General features: G+C 45.6%; 2 protein-coding genes across 19 annotated transcripts in view; both read left to right on the top strand.

The window, feature by feature from the left end:
- Nucleotides 1-6,210, top strand: part of MTM1 (myotubularin 1) — a 92,460-nt gene extending 86,250 nt beyond the window's left edge. For 7 of the 10 annotated variants that reach the window (XM_086386267.1, XM_086386269.1, XM_086386273.1 and 4 more), the window contains one exon: nucleotides 4,522-6,210. In XM_086386267.1, the coding sequence (XP_086242393.1) occupies nucleotides 4,522-4,689 (168 nt within the window). In that variant the 3' untranslated portion in view covers nucleotides 4,690-6,210. The remainder of the gene's footprint in view (nucleotides 1-4,521) is intronic. The other 3 variants (XM_086386275.1, XM_086386270.1, XM_086386271.1) reach the window with 1 other exon arrangement.
- Nucleotides 6,211-12,104: 5,894 nt separating this feature from the next.
- Nucleotides 12,105-20,220, top strand: part of MTMR1 (myotubularin related protein 1) — a 60,922-nt gene continuing 52,806 nt past the window's right edge. For 4 of the 9 annotated variants that reach the window (XM_086386261.1, XM_086386262.1, XM_086386259.1 and 1 more), the window contains exons 1-2: nucleotides 12,107-12,428; nucleotides 18,123-18,228. In XM_086386261.1, coding sequence (XP_086242387.1) covers nucleotides 12,268-12,428; nucleotides 18,123-18,228 — 267 coding nt within the window. In that variant the 5' untranslated portion in view covers nucleotides 12,107-12,267. Of the gene's footprint in view, nucleotides 12,429-18,122; nucleotides 18,229-18,776; nucleotides 18,884-20,220 lie in introns of all 9 variants that reach the window. The other 5 variants (XM_086386257.1, XM_086386265.1, XM_086386258.1 and 2 more) reach the window with 5 other exon arrangements.

The raw sequence follows: 20,220 nt of genomic DNA, 5'->3' as shown, positions 1-20,220 counted from the left end.
TTGATTGAGGTTTTTATTTTGAGACAGCGATTGGTCTGTATTATGATCTGTGAGATTTACTCCAAGAAAATAACTCACCCTTCCTATATAGATTTTCTGAATGTCAAGGGTCCTATACACATCTTTATTTCGTTCGGCATCTTGCATTTTCATCTGCCAAATACCATGCATCAGGCACTGGGGGGACCCAGAGATTAAGAAGAGCTGGTCTCTGTCCACAAGGAGCTCCCAGACTGCAGGGGCGCCCAGGAACAGACGTTGATGATCAAGCTCGAGGAGAAATGTGAACTAAGTGCATCAAATTTCCCAAAAGATCTTATGCAGAACATTATTTCATACAGAAATAGATTACAATCCAATCACACAGGACTTTTCAAATTCTGTAATGTAAACCTAAAAGAATATACTTAACTACTGAAATTGTTCTTCAGTTGTGTGGCCCAGTTGGTATACAGGCAGTTGCTGAATCCCAGGGACATTCACAGCACTATGGTAAACTATTGGTGTTGAAAGATGTAGAAACATATCCAGCCTCTCCCCACAGTGAGCTATTCCCCAAGAAGAAGGCAGGGCTAATGTGCTTTTTTTAAAAGCGGAATCCACTGGCCTTTGCTACAACCTCAAAACTGAGAGTTGATGGCAAGACCAATTCTTATATTTGACAAACTGTGAAGAAGCAAATTTGGTACTTTTATTTAATATGAGGAAGTTTCTCAGGTCAAAAGCCAATGGAGAATTTAGTCCCGTAAACCCTTAGTGAGACCTTCAGCTGCTGGTGTGTTGCATATTGTCCTTTGGGGACATCTGCACTCCATGTGGCTCTGAACCAGGGTTGCCTCAGGCAGATCCTGTTTTACTTAGGATGACAACAAGGACAGATCTTCACAGGCTTACCTGGGTGGGGTTTAAGTCATTTCTCATAGAAAAGTTAGAAAGGAATATGAATATGAAAATCACTTGAAGCCTAAAATACCTGTGTAGCCACTGACTGCCTGTGCCTGGCATGCTCCTTACTTCATACATCATTCCCTGAGGGACATGTCGAGGTGTGGGATTTACAGTCACTTCACTATGAATTTCATTTCTCGCTGTTCTGTCCTGTGATATGCTGTCACAAATGGACTCTTTCCTTCTATTATATCCCTAAATTGGTTCTCTTTGTCTCTAGGCTAATGACTGCTAGACATCTTTTGTACCCACTACCAGACCAAATGATCTTTTTATTTCTAATAGTTTTCTAACTCTATAGCCTTGTCTATCATTGGCAAAAATGATTGTTTTATCTCTCATTTCTTTTTCTTGTCTTGCTGGTACAATAACAAATAGATTCTAGTAGTCATGTGGAAAAGAGAAGTTTTAAAAATAACCAAGAGCATTTTGGAGGAGAGTGTTGAGGAAACCCTTGCCCTGCCACATGTTAAGACTTATCTGAAGCAGAACAGAACCTAGAAACAGAGACCAGAGATGTGGAGGCTGGGGAGGGGGAAGAATGGAGCATCGATGGTAAATGTTTAGTGGTCCATGGTCCTGGCACAGCAAACGGAGCCAGTGCACATGGAGTCCTCTTCCCCAAACCTGCTGCTCCCACCAGCTTCCGCATCTCAGTGCTTGGCAGCTCCATCCTACATGCCCTGGCCAGAAACCTGAATGTCATCCTTTTCCCCCACTTTAAAAACCAGCCTTATTGAGGTATAATTGATACATAATAATCTGCACATGTTCAAAGTGTGCAGTGTGGTAGGTGTTCATATGTGTCTGTACACGTGAGACTCTGACCACATTAGAGGTCGTGCACACACCCATCCCCAGCAAACACTCCTGTCCCTGTAGGTGAGCTTCCATTTACCACACAGTCATCCTCGCCTTCCCTGCTCTCTCGCCACTTGTCCCAGGCTGTCAGGAAAGCTTGCAGGGCTTCCAGCCTCCTCACTGATGCCTCTTTCTCACACACCCTGCTTTGGCCACACTGGGCTCCTTGCTCGGCCTCGAGACCCTCAGCCATCTGCCTGGCCACCTCCCTCCCCTCCCTGCAGCCCTCCCCCAAGAGTCACCTTGTCAAGGTGACTCACTCCCACCACCCTGTTGAGAGTGTCACCCACCCCCGGTGTCTCCCTGTCCCTCCTGCCATGGACCTCTACGTCCATGTCCTATGGACCACGTCCTATGGGCCTCCCAGGGTCATCATTGTCTTTGCTGTTTGTCTGTCTCCCCCTGCTGGAAGAGAAACACCACAGAAGTGGACACTGGGGCCTCTTTTAGGTGGCGCTAGTGGTAAAGAACCCACCTGGGAATGCAGGAGACATAAGAGACCTGAGTTTGATCCCTGGGTCAGGAAGATCCCCTGGAGGAGGGCATGGCAACCCACTCCAGTATTCTTGCCTGGAGAATCCCATGGAGAGAGGAGCCTGGTGGGCTCTACAGTCCCTGGGGTCACAAAGAGTCAGACATGACTGAGCACGCACATTTACTGCTGAATCCTGAGCCCCTGGAGCAGTGTCCAGCTCTCAGTGGAGCATATACATAGAAAAACAGGCAAAGGGTATTAAGGGGCAGTGCACAGCACTTAGTGGGCATCAGTCACTCTACACACATTCCTGTTCGAACAGAGCCATACAGTAAAAAGAACAGGGGCTCACAGGAAGGATGGGGCTAGGAGGGAGGAGGAGACTTCTCCAAACCCTGCCCCTTTGTAAGCAGAGCGCTGAGGAGAGCACCAGTCAGGCCTTGGCAGGTTGTAGTGGGTTGAATGGGGGCCCCCAAAACACACATCCACTTGGGACCTGTGAATGTGACCTTACTTGGAAAAAGGGTCTTTACAGATGTGCTTGAGTTCAGAATATCAAGATGAGATCCTCCTATATTTAGTCAGGCCCTAAATCCGAGGATAAGTGTCCTCATAAGAGAAAAGAGAAGAAGATTTGAAAGCCAGACATATACACGAGATGAGGCTGTGTAAAAACAGAATGATTGCAGTGCTGTGGCCACAAGCCAAGGAAGCCTGGAGTCGCCAGAAGCTGGTAGAGGCAATGAAGTCTCCTCCCCTAGAGTCTGGCAGCCACAGGAAATGAATACAGTCCTAGCTCCTGCCATCTTCTCTGATGCAAGTCCCAAAGAGCATTACAAGTCAGATCTAGGGTGTAGCCTTCTTCATCAGCATAGTGTCTTCATGGCTTCCTCATTGGTACTTGCAGCTTCAGCACGCAGCTTGAACTGAAAGTGAAAGTCACTCAGTCGTGTCCAACTCTTTGCAATCCCACAGACTATACAGTCCATGGAATTCTCCAGGCCAGAATACTGGAGTGGGTAGCCTTTCCCTTCTCCAGGGTCTCTTTTCAACCCAGGGATTGAACCCAGGCCTCCCACATTGCAGGCGGATTCTTTACCAGCTGAGCCACCAGGGAAGCCCAAGAATACTGGAGTGGGTAGCCTATCCCTTCTCCAGGGGATCTTCCCGACCCAGGAATCAAACTGGGGTCTCCTATATTGTGGTGGATTCTTTACCAACTGAGCTATAATGCAGTGGAAGTTCTAGAAGCCACTAGCCATAAAGAAAGGCACTTCAGTAGACTGGAGATTCACACTAGGCTGCCTGTTGGGGCCAGTGTTCTCTGCTATACATTAATATGGACAGTAGAATGTTAAAAGTTGTGTTAGGGCACAGCAATACAAACTAAACCTACCATGAGATACCAAGTTACACTCATCAAATTGGCAAAAACTATTTCTCTTACATTGCCAAGCACTGGTGACCGGGAACTGCCAGGCACCACTAGTGAGACGGTAAGAACATCTCCCCACCTCAGAGAACAGTCGGACTGCATGTGGTCAAGTGGAACCAATCATACTGTGCTCTTCAGCAGTTCCTTCCCCACCCACCAGAACAATTCATTCAGGTAACATTCATATACTTGCCTGAGGAGACGCGTCCAAAGATGGCCCAGCATCACCTGTAATAGTGGTGATGCTATCCCCCTGTGGGGGATGGATAGAGCAGCCATGGTTTATGTATTCCATGGAACTCAACTGAGATCCAGTTCAGAAACATAGTGGCAGATCAAAATGTGGATTGAGAACTAGAGAAAACCGCTGAGGTCCAGTTTTACCAAGTAGAGAAGAATGGTATATTTTGTTACTGGATACTCAGAGAAAAAGGGTTGCAAGTCTGCACAGGAAGGAAGACTGCACCCCAGCCTGAGAAGGGTTGTTGCCTCTCAGAGCACAGCGGGGACAGGTGACACAGCAGCCCGGACCTATGCCTGGATAGATGCATTTTAAAAAGATGGCGACACATGTGTGTGGAACTGTGTGTGTGAGTTATTTCTTGGTGGCAGATAGCTGGCTATCTTTTTATTATCATGAATCTTTGTGCTTTTCTGTATTTGCAAATTGTGCAGTAGTGAAGGAAATGATGTCTATTAACCCCCCAATGACAGGGTTTGTTCAGAAAGCAGCAGCTGCAGCAGATGGGGGCACAGGTGTGTCTTGGTGGCAGAAAGCACTCACATCTTTCCTTCTGTCCAGCAGCCAAACCCAGTGGAGCAGCGTTACATGGAACTCTTGGCCCTACGTGATGAGTACATCAAGCGCCTTGATGAATTGCAGCTTGCCAACTCTGCCAAGCTTTCCGATCCCTCGGCCTCACCTTCTAGCCCTTCACAAATGATGCCCCACGTGCAGACTCACTTCTAATAAAGAAAAAAGCAGACTTTTCATTCGGGGCCTCTGTACAAAGTAGGTTAAACTATTTGCCTCCATTTAGAACTTGAACTAACATAATCTTAAACTCTTGAATATGTGCCTTCTAGAATACATATTGCAAGAAAACTACAGTGTCTACACGGCAATCGGAAGAAAGGAGCCCAGATGGGGTTTTGGAAAATCCTGATACCTTCCAAAAGTGGTTTTTGAAAGATAATATTTAAATCATATTTACCTCTTCAACCTCTTCAGAAATATTATGTGTACAATATGTACTTTGTGGGCCTCATTGGAACAATGACATTTTTAACTAAAGGGGGAAAATGTATGTTTATGAGATGGATTTTCCTCAGACTGCTTATAATAGTTGCTTTGGGTGATCTAAAGTGAACCTAAATGTGAAAGATGTGTGTTCCTGCCAAAACCAAATTGAGCTCAGCTTCCGAGGCATGATCCAAAAACAAGGTGTTTAAATAATTGCCAAATTTCACACCATCATATGTGTGATGACTTGAGAAATAGCTGTGTAGATGAGTTTTCCATTATTTTGAAATTTTGGAATATGAAGTATTTTCCCCTAATTTCCAAGAGAAGCATATTTTTATATTTAAAAAAAAAGATAGGGCCCAGTTAAATATGATTTGATTATTTTTAACATTTCCACTTCTGTTTCCTAAGTTCTTTCATGAGCTTGCCTAGAATTCTGACCTGTTTTCAGGTGGTGGAAAGCCCTTCTCTAGCACTGTTTGAAGATGTTGGATGCATTATGCTGCTTACGTGAATGTTTTTGCAAATGTTGCTCTAGTCAAACTAGCTTATCTGCCAAAGTGTCGGGTTGACCATCTTGGATGTGTGAGCTGTCCCTAGAGCAGCAGCCTCTGAAATAAAAGCCGCAGATGTACATTTGTTGAGCGTATTCTTGAAAGTATGGTGTTTATGAATTTCAATGGTGTTTGACACCCTTTTCCACCCAGGAGTGCATAAAAACTGGTTCTACAGATTTTTACTTGAAGTACCCAGCGGTTTGCTTTTTCAGGTTTTTTTCTTTTTTTGTAGTATTAAATGCAATTTCAAATGCAGTTCTATTTGATATCTGAACTAATTCATTTAGTCAGTATATTTGTAAAAGTTAAGGCTAGAGTTAAAAAGCAATTAATGTGTTTTACAATGATTTGTAAAGGTCTATTTATAGCTAATATGGTTTTGTTTTCAATGAATTAAGAGAGATTAAATATATCTTTGTAAATTATTTTATGTCATAGCTTAATGGTTTACCAAATAAGACATCTCAAATGCAGTAGTATAAATGTATAAATTTTGTATGTATAAGAAATTTTATTAGTCTCTTGCTTTTTGTAAACGCTGTAAATATTTCATAAATTAACAAAGTGTCACTCCATAAAAAGAAAAAAAAGCTAATACTAATAGCTGAAAGAATTTTGTGAAATTTCATGACAACTGTTTCATGGCAATAATGACTAAAGACCTGCTGTAATAAATACATTAACTAAACATTGCACTTTATTCCCAGGGCTGTAACTTTGTAGTGTATGTGTCTTAAATGTGCATGTTGCCCATCTTATTTGCTTTTCCTGGATCTACTTCATATGCTCTTTATCTTACTAGCAACCTTGTATAGGGCTCTCCCCAAATCCCAACAATATTGGAAATTTAAGTACATTAACAATGCAGATTTTAAGCCACAAGTGCCTTTATTTTGGGCTTCCCTGGTGGCTCAGACAGTAAAGAATCTGCCTGCAATGCAGGAGACCTGGGTTCGATCCCTGGGTTGGGAAGATCCCCTGGAGGAGGGCATGGCAACCCACTCCAATATTCTTGCCTGGAGAATCCCCATGGACAGAGGAGCCTGACAGGCTATAGTCCACGGGGTCGCAAAGAGTTGGACACAATCGAGCAACTAAGCACAGCACAGCACAGCACAATGACCTGTGTTTTATAAAATTTATTTTGTTAAGTATACTTGAATTACAATGTTGTATTAATTTATGCTGTATGGCAAAGTGATACGGTTATACATATATATTTTTCCTATTCTTTTGCATTATGGTGTATCATGGATATTGAATATAGTTTCCTGTGCTATACAATAGGACCTTGTTGTTTATCCCTTCTATATATAGCAGTTTGCATCTGCAAATCCCAAACTCCCACTCCCATCTCTCCCCCACTCCCCTGCCCCTTGGCCACCACAAGTCTGTTCTCTGTGTCAAACCACAGCTGTCTTTATTAACATAAAGATAGCTTTCACAAAAGTGCTGGGTTGCAGAGATGTGAGACTGTAGACTCTGGATGGAAAATATTAAGGGAGATTGAGAGACTGAAATAAGTCATACTCAAAGTCTCTTTAGGTAAGAAATATGAAAATTCTTCAGATGCTGCCAACTGGAAATTGTTTATGTATGCATGTGCTAAGAATACTAAATAGTTATAATAGTTCACTTACCATTTAAAAAATCTGAATAGGACTCTTAAAAGAGTAAGTATCTCATTTAAACTATGAGTAGGTTTACTCATAGAACTCTGCAGGTTCTTCTTCAGGCACAGCTGTGTTTCACCCTCACTGCGCCCTCATGGCCATCAGTGTTCTCTTGTCCCTGTTGTTCAACTGAGGAGAGCACCATGGATGCAGGGCTTCACCCACGTGCCCAAAGTTCCAGAGCATTGAAACAGATGTATGCAGGCACCAAACTGAATGCTACCTCTTGGATTCCCACTGAATAGCTTTAGCTCTGCCTTCTGGAATGAAATAGAATAAACTCTTCCTGGGGCAGCCCTTCAAGTAATTGGAATCATACATATTTTTGATAATATAACAGGTTTTCTCTAACTATAGTCATGGTATTTCTGATTTATTTGTGATAAGACAGCTCCTCCTTATGCTTTTGGGATAGAATGATACTCAAAAGTTGGAAAATCCATTGACCAATATCTCCTTACTTGCAGTCCTATCTACAGAATGCAGCTGTCAGTCATGTGCACAGCTCATGTGGCTTTTGGGAGCTTTAGGCAAAGGTGTGTGTGTGTGTGTGCTAAATCATTTCAGTTGTGTCTGATTCTGTGTGATCCCATGGACTGTAGCTCACCAGGTTCCTCTGTCCGTGGAATTCTCCAGGCAAGAATACTGAAGTGGGTAGCCATTTCCTTCTCCAGGGGAATCTTCCTGACCCAGGGATCAAACCCATGTCTCTTACATCTCCTGCGTTGGCAGGTGGGTTCTTTACCATTAGGGCCACCTGGCAGGACTACTATAAAGGGAATGTTCTTAAAATACAGGGATTTATTACAGAGTATATACACCTAGGACTAGAGGATATAGTTACTGATGGCTATTAAAGTAAGTTCTGGGGACACTCAAAGGAAAGAAATGTATGCAGCAAATAAGAACATGAGGATTAGTACATTCAAGGGAAAACCTAATGATTGAAATAGACTGCAGTTGAATTCTTTTAGGTTCACAGAATCTCTAAAGCATACTGCTGGACAGAATACCAATTTTTGAAATAAGAGTCTGATACTCTGACACTTATTGGTAGATTTATAACTTAGTTAAAGAATTATTAATAAAGTCTTTTGTATTCAATGAATCTGGAAGATGAAAGATCAGCAAAACAAAGTATTTTCATTTTCTTATGAGGCTTAGATTCAGATATGGATTATTCCTTATTTGCAATAATTTGTCCTTTAAAAGCAAAGGTGATAATGTTTTAAACCACATAGGGTAGCTAAAATGTTTAGTATTTAAATTATGTAGGGTAGCCAAAATGTTTAGACATGACCATTAAGACATAGCAGTTTGTTTTCCTAGTAGCTGCAGACAACATGGCTTATTCCTTTACAATGGTTATTATGTATGTGCTTTCGAAATGGACTGTTCCACAGTGCAGCCCACATAAATTACAAAAGAAGGTTGTTCATCTCATTTTGGGTGCTTTATGTCACAAACATGTATTAGAAAGAACACAGGTCGGGCCGTGTAGGGACCTGGGTTTCCGTCTGGGCTGTGGACCTGCTTCTTGGATAGAAGATGTGAGGTCCTACCAGCCCCCAGATGCCATGGATCCAGAGGCCTGCGAGGAGGCCTTAGCGTCCATCTGCTCAGTGAGGGTAGGGAGTGCTCATGCTAGAAGATTCCTTATAAGGCACATAGCCCTTTTCAGAAACACACTTTTATCACCTAGCACATACTATATTTATGGCACAGGAGGGCATTGGCCCCATGTATTAGTTTCCTGTTTCCGCTGTGAGAAATCACCACAAACTTAGTGGTGATTTATTATCTTCCACACACATTTCTTCTCTCACAGTTCTGGAAGTCAGAGGGCTGAAGTTAGCCTCTCTGGCCTAAAGTCAAGGTGTCAGCAGGGCTGCTTTCCTCTGGCCGCTCTAGGGGAGAGTCCTTGTCTTGCCTCTTCCAGCCTCTAGTGGCCACCTTCCTCCGGCGACTAATGCCCAGTGCCTTCAAATCTCTCAACTCTGACTCTTCTGCCTCACTTGTTGACATGTAAAGGACCCCGGTGGTTTTATTAGGCCCCTCTGGATGACCTAGGCTGCTTTCCCCACCTCAGAGTCAGAGAGTCAGCAATCTTCATGCCCCCTTGCTACGTAAGGTAACATGGACAAGGTTCTAGGTATTAGGAAGCTGTGATGCTGCTACACAGCCCAGTCCCTGGTGGCAGGTGGCAGGTGGGTCTGCAAGCCTTGAGAGGTCAGACACACTCTCCTGTTACTAGCTCCATAGTGATTCACAATTGGGTAAATGAGTAGCTCAATTCATTTAGTTAATTGCAGGCAAAATTTAGAGTTTGAGTTGCCTCTGACTTTATTCCCTATTTCTATCCTTGCATCTCTCCAACTCCCTTGGCCCCTGAATGGGAGAAAGAGAGCTAAGTATCAGGGACATATGTGCCAAACTCGGTACTATCTAGCCTCCCCACAACATAAAATTGATAGGGTTGCTTTTTAAGGGTTTTTTAAAAAATCATTTTAGAGATGCGACAAAGAACCAGAAGTGTGTGTTTTTTTTAAGACTATTTTATTTTTTTGGCTGCACCACACAGCACGCAGGATCTTAGTTCCCCAACCAGGGATTAAACCCATGGCCCTTGCAGTGGAAGTGTGGAGTCTTAGCCATCAGACCATCAGGAAAGTCCAAGACCATATTTTAGATAGTATTTATTAACAAATACTGTTTCCTATGACCCAGACCTCTGTCAGCTGACCTTTGTTGGGAAACAAAAATGAATAAAACAGTGGCTTCCTTGCAGGAATGTCTGGCCTAGTGGGAAGACAGTCCAGTTAACTGGTAATTCCCATGCAGGGTGCAACCTGCTTCAATAGAGGCAGATGGTGGGGGTGGGGTTTGGGGCCAAGATAGGGGGTCAAGGAGGAATTTCTTGGGAATGCAGTTAAGAACTGAGTCTTCTTAGTTAAGTAGGAGCTTGGTCATATCTCATCAGGGAAATGTACATTTGAACCACAGTGATACCACCCCACACCCATGTGTTGGCAAACCTTTGAAAAGTCTGGCAATCCCAAGCATTGACCAGGTGGGCCAATAGGAACTCTCATAGACTGCTTTGAAGATGATTGGCATTATCTGGTAAATATTAATATCTAGTAACACACTTTTGTCCTAGGCTTCTTTAGGAACTCTCACAAATAACTTTAAAAATAAAATGAACACACAGTTAAAAAAAGCAAAGATAGAAAGCCCTCAGTGGGAACCAACAGAAACAACAGACAGCAGGAGAAGACCTGTCAGGCTACAGATTGCTCAGGTCGTCAGGTACAAGCAGTGGTGTGCTGAATGGATTCCTCTTTGGCCTATTCTCCTTGAAGAGTATGAGACTTAGGATATGTTTAAAATGTCACCATTTTCTTCCTGACAATGCTCAGAGCAGATAGGATGCCCATACTTCCTTTTAACAAAGTACTGGACTGAAAGTGGGTGTCTTAGCTCAGGCTGGCATAACAAAATACCAGAGACTGGGTGCCTTAAACAATGAGCATTTATTTTCTTACAGTTCTGGAGTCTGGAAAGTCCCAAGATCAAGATTCTGGCAAGGTTGAGATAATTGGGAGAGCCTTTTTCCTGGCTTGCAGAGAGCTGCCTTCACACTATGTTCTCAAATGGCCTTTCCTCCGTGCAGGAGAGTCCAAGCTCTCTGGCATCTTTCCTTAGAAAGGCACAATCCAAACATTTCAGGGCCCCAGCCTTATGACCTAATCACCTCCCAAAGGCCTCATCTCCAAATACCTCAATACCAGTTTGATGGTTAGGGCTTCAACATATAAATGGTGGAGGTAGGGGGAGAAACAAACATTCCATCTGTAATACTTAAGCATTTGATTTAATAATTTTGGAGAACCAGAAGCCTGCAAGAGGTGGGTCTCCAGTATATCTGGAAATCTGCCCTTCCTTCCTCCTAACTTTTCTCACCCTGCCACCCTTTCACCTCAGGCTCATCCCCTCTTGGGTGTTAGGGTTTCAAGCATCACATTCTCATAGTTCAGTTGGAAGTTATCAATGTGAGAGGGCAGGATGGGTTTGGGATGGGAACTAATAACTCCCTGTCTACAGGTCTACCTTTTATCAGAATGCAAACTATTGCCTTTATATTTCACTGGCCAGACTTTGGTCACAGGTCATACCCAGGGCAATCACAGGCAAGGGGCAGTAGCCATCATTCCCACCCCCAACTAAATCAGGGGTGGGTAATGGGTGGTGAGCCCGTTGGATATGCAAACCCTAATAGAATGGTCAGGAAAATAAATATAAAGCAGGAATCAAATATCCTAAATGCTTTTATCATCAGATATGGACTTGATTTCCACAAGCGGTGATTTAGCCGACAGAAGTTACACGTTGCTGATAATATAAACTAAGGGCGGATGTTCCGAGGGCGGCATCAGAACACTTGGCTGCCCTACAGATGGCGGGGAGGTGGCTTTGTGGGGGCGTGGAAGGGCGGCTAAGAACGGAGTGACGGGAGGTTGCTAAAATGTATGGGATTGCTTGGGGTTGGAGATGTCAAGAGCAGGGAGGCCCACGGGCGTTGGGGTTTCTCCCACCGCAAAACTTTTCTAAGGAAAACTGATGGAAAACAAATCGTACTGAATACTAGAATTACTCTAAACTTTTTTTCTTCTTTAACCCTGCATCGCTATAGCCCATCTAGGAGTTTTCCGAGCAAAGCACGTTCTGCCTAAGTCGTGGGTCGATTTCGACCCCAAGTGGCTTGGGACGTGTCCAGGTCGCCCGGGCCTCACCCCGCCGGCTGGCGGGCCGGTGGCCCAGGTGGGGCTCTGGCGGAGCTGGGAGTAGGGGCCTGGGGACCGGGCTCCGGGTCGCGCACCGCCCTCCCCGCCCCCCACCCCCACGCGCGCGGCCTTGTGGGTAACGCGGGGCGCCAGGTGACAGCTAATGGCGGCGGCCGTCTGAGCCGGGCGGGCGGCAGATCAGGGCCGCCGGAGGCGCGCGGCCGGACCTTCTGGGGCGCCGCTCCCCTCCCGATTGCGGCTTCCCCGCGGCGGCGGGCTCGACGCGCCATGGACAGGCCGGCGGCGGCGGCGGCGGCGGCGGCAGCGGCGGCGGGCTGCGACAGCGGCGGGGGCCTGGGCCCGGGACCGGCGGGCGGCAGGAGGCCCCCTCGGGTCGCGGGGGGCCCCGCCGTCGGTTCCCGGCAGCCCAGCGTGGAGACTCTGGACAGGTAAGCGGGGCCCGGCCGCCCCCACCCCGCGCCCCGACTTCTGAGGGCCCCGCGCGAGGCCCGGCCGCCCCTTCCCCGCGCGCCGGCCTGAGGCCGAGCCGGGGCGTCCGCCTCCCGTCTCCCTTCCCCGTCCCCTCCGGAGCCCCTCGAACCCCTGCCTGGTCGCTGGTCCCGCACCTGGCTCGTTTTCGCAGCTCGCCGAAGCTTCCCCGCACCCCGAGGGGCTTCGCAACTGTCAAACCGCGTCCCAGGCCGCCTCCTACTGCACCTGGGAGCCGCCTCAGCGGCCGGTACCTCGGTCACAAATCGTTGGGAGGCAGTTTCATCACGGCGCCCCTTTTTTCGCCTGACCTTGCCTCGAGTGATCTCAAGATCCAAATCCCGCCGCCGCTGCTTGGGGGCTTTGACGTGGGGATTGTGAGGGGGTACTGGGGGGGCGGAACCCCGCGGGTGTCGGAGCTAGAGCAAAGATACCCTCATTTCAGTGGAAAACTTCCAAACTGCTCCTGATGCAAGAACACATCAGCGTTTACTTTCAGTTCTTCACACTTTGAAGGGACCAGTTCATTGTTTTCACAAACACTTAAGCCCACTGCCAGAGAACTAAGATCAAGCAGTTAGAAGCATAAACCGACCAGATCTAAGTGGGAGGGCCACCCTGACCCTCTGAGGACAAGAGTTGGGTGATCCCATCTCCTGGAGTATGTAGCTTTCCTTCATCTTGGGCACTTCACTGACACTAGAGTGCAGTTAAGGCATCCTGATCCTAAAGCCCCTAGGACAGTTTAAGATGTTGGTTCCTGCCTTAGTCACTCCAGTGAGCTAAACTTTGGGGAGTTTCCAAAGGCATAGGAACAACAAGAAACACTCCCTTTGTGTAGTTACAGTACATTTTAATAAAGTCATTACCCAGGTGGTCAGCTTCTCTGAAAACTAATCACAGCTAAGATAGTGTGCGGAATGGTCAGGGTTGCACTATCTGTAGATATTCTATGATGTATGAGTGCTTGGAGAATTAGAGAGTAATGGCAGACGGCTTTTGCACTCTGGCTTAACATCTAGTGGAGAATACAAATAAAACAGCCATTGAAACCAAATGTGATAAGTGCCAGGGTGGAGGTGCGCTTGGAATCGCTCTGGATGATGTGTGCATGGGAATCATCTGAGAAGCTATTTAAGAACTCCAGGTGGCCAGAACCCCCTTCTGAGGCTTCTCCTTCAGGAGATTTGCGTGAGGCCTAGGTGTTAGAATTTTTCTAAAAGGCTCTACCACCTCAGTTGTGATCCACTGCGCTATGGTACCCAGAAGTGGGGTATTCACTTCATTTTTAGTGGTAGGGATAGACAGGGTGCATTGTTTGGGCACTGGAGTGGAACGTGTGTCATCCTGGCTGGACGCTGGATGTGGGAAACGGGTAGTAAAGGCCTGTAGGAAGGCAGGGGCTAGATCCTGATGGGGCCTGTGTGCCTTCCAAGAAGCCATGCCTTTGTCTTCTGGGCCAGTGCTTCTCCACACAGCTCTGTAGAGCCCAAGTCAGAATCACCTCTAGAGCTTGATTCAAATGTAGACTCTTGGGTCCCACCCTAAATCTGATCCGCCACCTCCTGAGTAGAGCCTGAAATTCTGCATTTTTAATAACCACCCTAGCTACAAGTAGACTGGACTGTGTGGTCTCTTTGGCCCAAGATGGTACAGGGTACTGGTTGGGCCAGTGATATTATCAGTAGTGTCCTTCTGCAACTCACACTGGTGTCCTGGTTTGGAAAAGGAATTATATGGTCACCTAGTTACAGGGGTCACAAGAGGAGTTCCATCAGGGGAGCTGCAGGATGGCCTCTGCATTTGAGATCAAGTGCCACGCAGTAGTGTTGTGAAGGGACTGGAGGCACAGTGGTCTCACTGAGTTAGGTTACGTAGGTTCTAGAAATGCTCCTCTCTCAGTCATTTATTCTGTGAATACGAGAGCCTGCTCTGTGTCTGGCACTGTGCTAGGCCTGAGGATATAGCTAGCACACACAAATCCCTGCCCTCGTGGGTCATCTTTAGTGGGAGAGAGAAACCAAAGACCAAGTCACATGTGTTCTGTGTTAGATGGTGATAGGTGCAGGGGGACAAGAGTCATCTGGGAGGGATAGGAAGTGGCTGGGGTGTGCACTCTGGGCAGTGCTGGGAATGTTGTGTAGGGTGATCGGGGAAAGCCTTTCGGAGAGAAGTGGCATTTCAGTAGTGCCCCTGATGAGGGGTCTAGTCATGCACGTAGCTGGGCGACAGCACTCTAGGCTGAGGCCTGTGTTCAAGGGTCAACTTGGAGAGCCGTGTCACCAGCACAGAGGGCGCTGGGGAGACGCAGCAGAGGACAAAGTCAGAGAAGTCACAGGGGCCACAGACGGTGGAGTGGGTGGCGTGGAGCAGAGGAGGGATGACACCTGGTGTAGATTTCAGTAAGCTCTCCATGGCTGCTGTGCAGATGACAGACCGGAAGGGGAAGGAGTTGAATCAGAGAGTCTAGCAGGTGGGAGGCTGTTGCAGTCATCAGAATGAGAGAGGATAGTGGCTGCGAGTGGAGCCGCAGGCTGGAGGAAAGGAGAAGTGGTCAGGCTTAAGATATCATCTGAAGGACATCTGCAGGGTAGAGCCAGCAAGGTTTGCTGCAGGGTGGCAATTGGCTAGGAGAAGGGGAGAATTGAGGACAGTTCCAGTATCTTTAGCTTGTGGAAGACGGTGTGGCTGAGATGGAGAAGCCTCTAAGTGGAACAGGGTTAGGAAGTTAGCAGGCACTCAGCCTGGATAGAACAGCAATGAGATGTCAGTTGGATGTCCCAGAGCAAATATCAAAGAGGCAGTTGGTTTGTTTAGGCCTGGAGTTCAGAGGTGGTGTCTGGTTTGGAGACCTGAATTTGGGAGTCACTGGCATAGAGGTGGAGCTTAAATTCATGAGGCAGGAGAACCTGGACAAATGATGGGTGTCTGTCTGGAAAAGGGAGTTGGAATAGGAGTGGGCAAGGTGCCTTCTCATGATACTTAGCAGGTAAGAGTGACAAGACTTGAGCATTCAGATGTGAGAGCGAAAAGGAGTATGGGCCCCAAGGTAAATGTCAGCTTTGGAGTCTGAGGTCCCTGGGTGAGGTTCTGCTTTTCCCTGACTTAGGAAACATGAGGGTGGAGGAACAGGTTGCAGGCTGGTGACTGAGGCTGGTTTAGACATGTGGAGCCGGCAGGGTTTCTGGGACTGACCAGTGGAGCTGTGTCATGGGATCCTGGGCCTCTGGATTGAGAGCATCCAGGCTGGAGAAGCAAAGCTGGGGACCCCCAAGCTGCAGCTGGCTTTTGTCACCAGGAGCATACAGGGAGATTGCGCTGAGCAAAGAGCAGAGACAGGAGAGGAAACGTGGCCTTCTCAGTCCTGTCCTCGTGCCCAGAGTAGACCCTGGCTCTGCAGGTGTGGCTCAGCCGTGGACTGTGGGCCCTCCTCTCTCTTCTGAATACTGTACTTCTCTAAATGCTGACAAAGCTGTGGGCCTGCTAAAGGATGTGGCTTGCTCAAGCTGGTGACAGAAACAGGACCCGGATCCAGGCCTCCTGTCTACCAGTTCACCATACCACACTGTTCATAACTCTTTTGGTCAGGATGCTTCTGGTTGCAGGGACAAAAACCACAAATCATTCTAGTTCCGGCCGGGAAGGAAATTTCTTGGCTCCATCACTGATGTGGACAGGGGGAAAGATGGCCATGGGCATGTTTACAGCCAGAATTGCAAGCACTGTGGTTGGGGCTCCCCATCTCTGTTTTTTTTTTTTTTTTTTCTTGTCTTACTCTTTATCTCTGTGGGTTCCTCAAGGTGGTGGGGTGAGAATGGCCTCCAGCAGCACTGAGGCTGGGAACACCTCTGATCCAATGGGAAAGCTTGGGATTGGCCTGGCGACCTGGGTTACTCCCCTCCAAGTGGGGGCGCGAAGCAGGGTGTCCCCTTCCTCCTCCTGCTGATGAAATGGGGAGGGGCAATTTCCTACAGTTCTCAGAGGCATCCTTATCAGAAGGAAGGGGAGAGGATGCTTGGCAGAGGGTAACAACAGCCCTCCCACCCCCATGGTGGGTGAACAGACAGGTTCCTACTGTTAGATTTGCTATCAGGAGTGGGTGCTGACGGAAAAAAGTGCAGCGTGCCAAGAGAAGTATGATAGAACCAGGCAATAAAGGTGACTTAGCCTTTAAAAGGAAACCAATCTCCCTCCTTTCCCCCTCTTCCTTCCTCTTAAGTTATTAAATGTGGTAAATAGGCTCTTAGAGTATGATAGGAATGTCTGCCCGTTCAGGGAATATTCTGACTTATATTTCCAGCCCCACAGACAACCAATGGGCTGTCTTGGTCAGAGAATGTAATTTAGATCACAGGTAGAGCATGTCAAGTGTCTTTATTTTACTATTTAGGTTATTTTACACACTGCCTAGGGATTCCAGGTTTTTATGTCCTTCCAATACACAAGTGTGGATTTCATTAGTGATAAGATTTTCAAAGGTCTGAAACATTCTTCACAGTGAAAGCTACCTGCGAGGTAAACTCTCATAAGTATCTTATGCCCTTTAACTTGATTTCTTCAGTGCTTTCGTGAGTTGAGAGAGGAGCCTGGCCTCTGGGGGCCATTTTTAATTCCCTCAGTGCCTAGATTGCTGCCTGGTCCTTTAAGTCAGGTGAGAAGAGCCTGACCACTTACCAACCACGGGACCTTGGTCAAACACTAGAGCCTTAGTTTTCTCCTCTGTAAGGCAGGTCACTGTGAGGCTCAGGTGAGGCCATGTGCAGAAATGTGTTGAACACTTGAGAGCAGCATGCAAGTGAGAGATGCCATTTTCTCTGCGTTGTTGTGTTCTCGTATAAGGCAGTGGCGAGCATCTGTGGCGCTGGCCTGGGTTTTTGCCCTCTGGCTCCATGAGTTGGTCATTACTGGTGGTACCGCATCCTGGAAGGACAGCCCCAGTGGAGCTGGAGGCAGGCCTACCGCTTTCTGATGGGCCTTGTCACTTCTGCACCTCAATTTTCTCATCTCAAACCTGTCAGCTAGTCCGTGTTCTGCCTTCTTACCACTTGTGGTTGTCAGGCTCTGATATAATAATGGACTGGTAGAGCCTTTTGTAAGTTGTCAAAGCACTTACAGAAATGTAAGCTTGCATTATTACTACACATAGGACATAACTTCTCTAGTCTGTTCTTTCTAAAATCCTACAATCAGCTTTGCTCCATTAAAAGTCACTTTGATTCATTTGAAATTACCTCATTTTATAGATTTAAAACTACCAACATGAAATTGATTGCATTTTTGAAGAGCATATGCTGTAAGATAAATATTTCATTTTAGAATTAATTTTCTACTTACACTGAGAATATTCACTCTGTATAGTTGTAACTGAGTAATATTTCATTAAAGGCTAGAAAATAACATGCTTAACTGTCTGAGGTCTAGAATCTTAACCTTAAAATAAATTAGTTGGTTTATTTCAAATCACCCTGGAACCTACTCTTACTTCCTAGTTGTCAGTCAGTATTTCAGTTCTTATAGTAAATGTAAAGGTAACCAAATAGCCTAATTGAAGTTCGTTTTCTAAAAAAGAAGTGTACATATATCCCTAGTCCGTGCTCATTTTTCTCACTCAGAGCCTATGTCTTAAAATATTTTAATTGCACTATTTCTTTTAGTCCTACAGGATCACATGTTGAATGGTGTAAACAGCTTATAGCTGCTACAATTTCTAGTCAGATTTCAGGTTCAGTGACATCAGAAAATGTATCCAGAGATTACAAGGTAAGCAGAATTGAGTCCTTAATTCATTTTCAATATACTGAGTAGGCAAGAAGCTTTGCAAATTTAATTCAAATAAGACTTTGGCCCCCTGATGCTCACTGGCCATTTGCTTGGGAACAAGGGTGAAACGTCCTCTGTTGTTAGATCCGAACTTTAGAAGAGACATTTTTACCAGGATCAGGTATATGTGATCATAGTTTTATAACCAAGAGGAAAAGTTGACTTGATTATGATCATTCTTTTGAAAATCCAGTTCCACTTTATTATCTTATTATGTATTTTATTATGTATTACATTTTTAGATTTGATTATAATAAATGCCTATATTTTCTTTATTAGTATTCTAAATTTCAGAAAACATCTGATAGGATTTCTCTAACTTCACAGTTTGTTTCTGTATTTATGTACTACCTGTGGGTTTTCAGCATTAATATGTGATACTGGAATGCAAAAAAAAAAAACTTGTAAAATCTCAAGAATATTGTATGGGCAGCCTCATTTTTTAGTCCTTATTGAATTGAGAAATCTCTTCTTGTTTATTTTAAAAGTTGGATTCCCTGCTTATTCTAAAGTTAAGAGTGATAAGCTCCTTGTCAGCAGAGACTGGGGCTTTTTCTCACCACTGCTCCCTCAGCACGATCCTGGAACATAACAGGTGCTCCATAAATTTTTGTTGAATCAATTAACAAATAAAATGCTTGCGTGCTCCATCTTTATTAAGGCTAAAGACTAACTTTGTTTTAATGTCAAGAAACTATTAACAGGTACATTCAGTGAAACCATGTTTAATTTCAGTAGTAGAGTTTGCTTGAATTGAGGTTTCAGTTTATTATAGTCATTTTTGCCCACTGGTAAGAGAGAATAGATTTTCACAAGTATGGACAAATTACATTTTAGTACCCTGGGTCAACGGCTCTCAAAATCATGGCCCTTGCCAGGGATCAAATCTTACAAGCAGTTCAAGAGCTGTGATAACGATCTTAAGTCATTCTTAATAGCTGTCCTTGTTGAAGGGCTCTCACCTCACTTCCTCTTTAGCTTGCCCTGTAACAAGTTCAGAAACTGACTCCGGGGGATGTGTAATTGAGATTTGGCTATGGTGTTGGAATTGCTTCATCCAAGCCACGGGATACTATCGATTACGCCTCCCAGAGGAAGGCATGGCTGTGGCTGAATAGAGATTGGATAATATGCCCAGCCAAAAGAGTGGTAGTATAGTTCTGGATAAGCTTCCCTGCTGTCTGGTTTTTGTGTTTGCCCACGTAGGAGCAGCTGGGGCTCCTGTTCCACAAGAGCTGGTGGGCAGATATGCTGCTTCCGGGTGGGAGAAGTGTTTGCTGTGTCACCTATGCCTGAGTGGCTGGGCACTGGACAGCTGCTGACCCACCGGTCCCAAGTGCCCTCCTGCCCCCACCATAGCTGAGACACTACCCCACTAGTGAGAGGCTCAAGGACCCATACTAGCAGAAAATGGCTCTTGGACCTTGGGTTGATTTTTGTTTACAGATAGTTAGGAGTTACCTGTAATGTTTTCATTTATTGTTGAATAGTTGTTAGTGCTATGTGGGTTCTAGAAAAGAATGGTGACCATGTGATAGCTATCTAACCTCTACATGAATAGATAAGACTGAATCTATACTCTAACATGAAGCAACTAAAGTTTTTTTTTTTTTATTTTAGTCTATTTACGAATTTTGTATTGCAGAATTAGCTCATGTTAGAATGGTTTAACAGATGGTATTCAGAGAAAAAGAATGCTTTTCCATGTTTTGAAAATTGAATTTTAAGTACCTACATCAGATCATAGCTAAAATTTTAGATGAATTATTGTGAGAGCTGGAGAAGGAAATGGCAACCCACTGCAGTATTCTTGCCTAGAGAATCCCATGGACAGAGGAGCCTGGTAGGCTGCTGTCCATAGGGTCGCACAGAGTCAGACACGACTGAAGCAACTTAGCATGCATGTATGCATTGGAGAAGGAAATGGCAACC

The sequence above is a fragment of the Bos grunniens genome, chromosome X, assembly GCF_055505025.1.
Source record: "Bos grunniens cultivar Pamir isolate PY7600 chromosome X, Bosgru_T2T1.0, whole genome shotgun sequence".
Lineage (NCBI taxonomy): Eukaryota > Metazoa > Chordata > Mammalia > Artiodactyla > Bovidae > Bos > Bos grunniens.
This window is presented reverse-complemented; position numbering and strand designations above follow the sequence as displayed.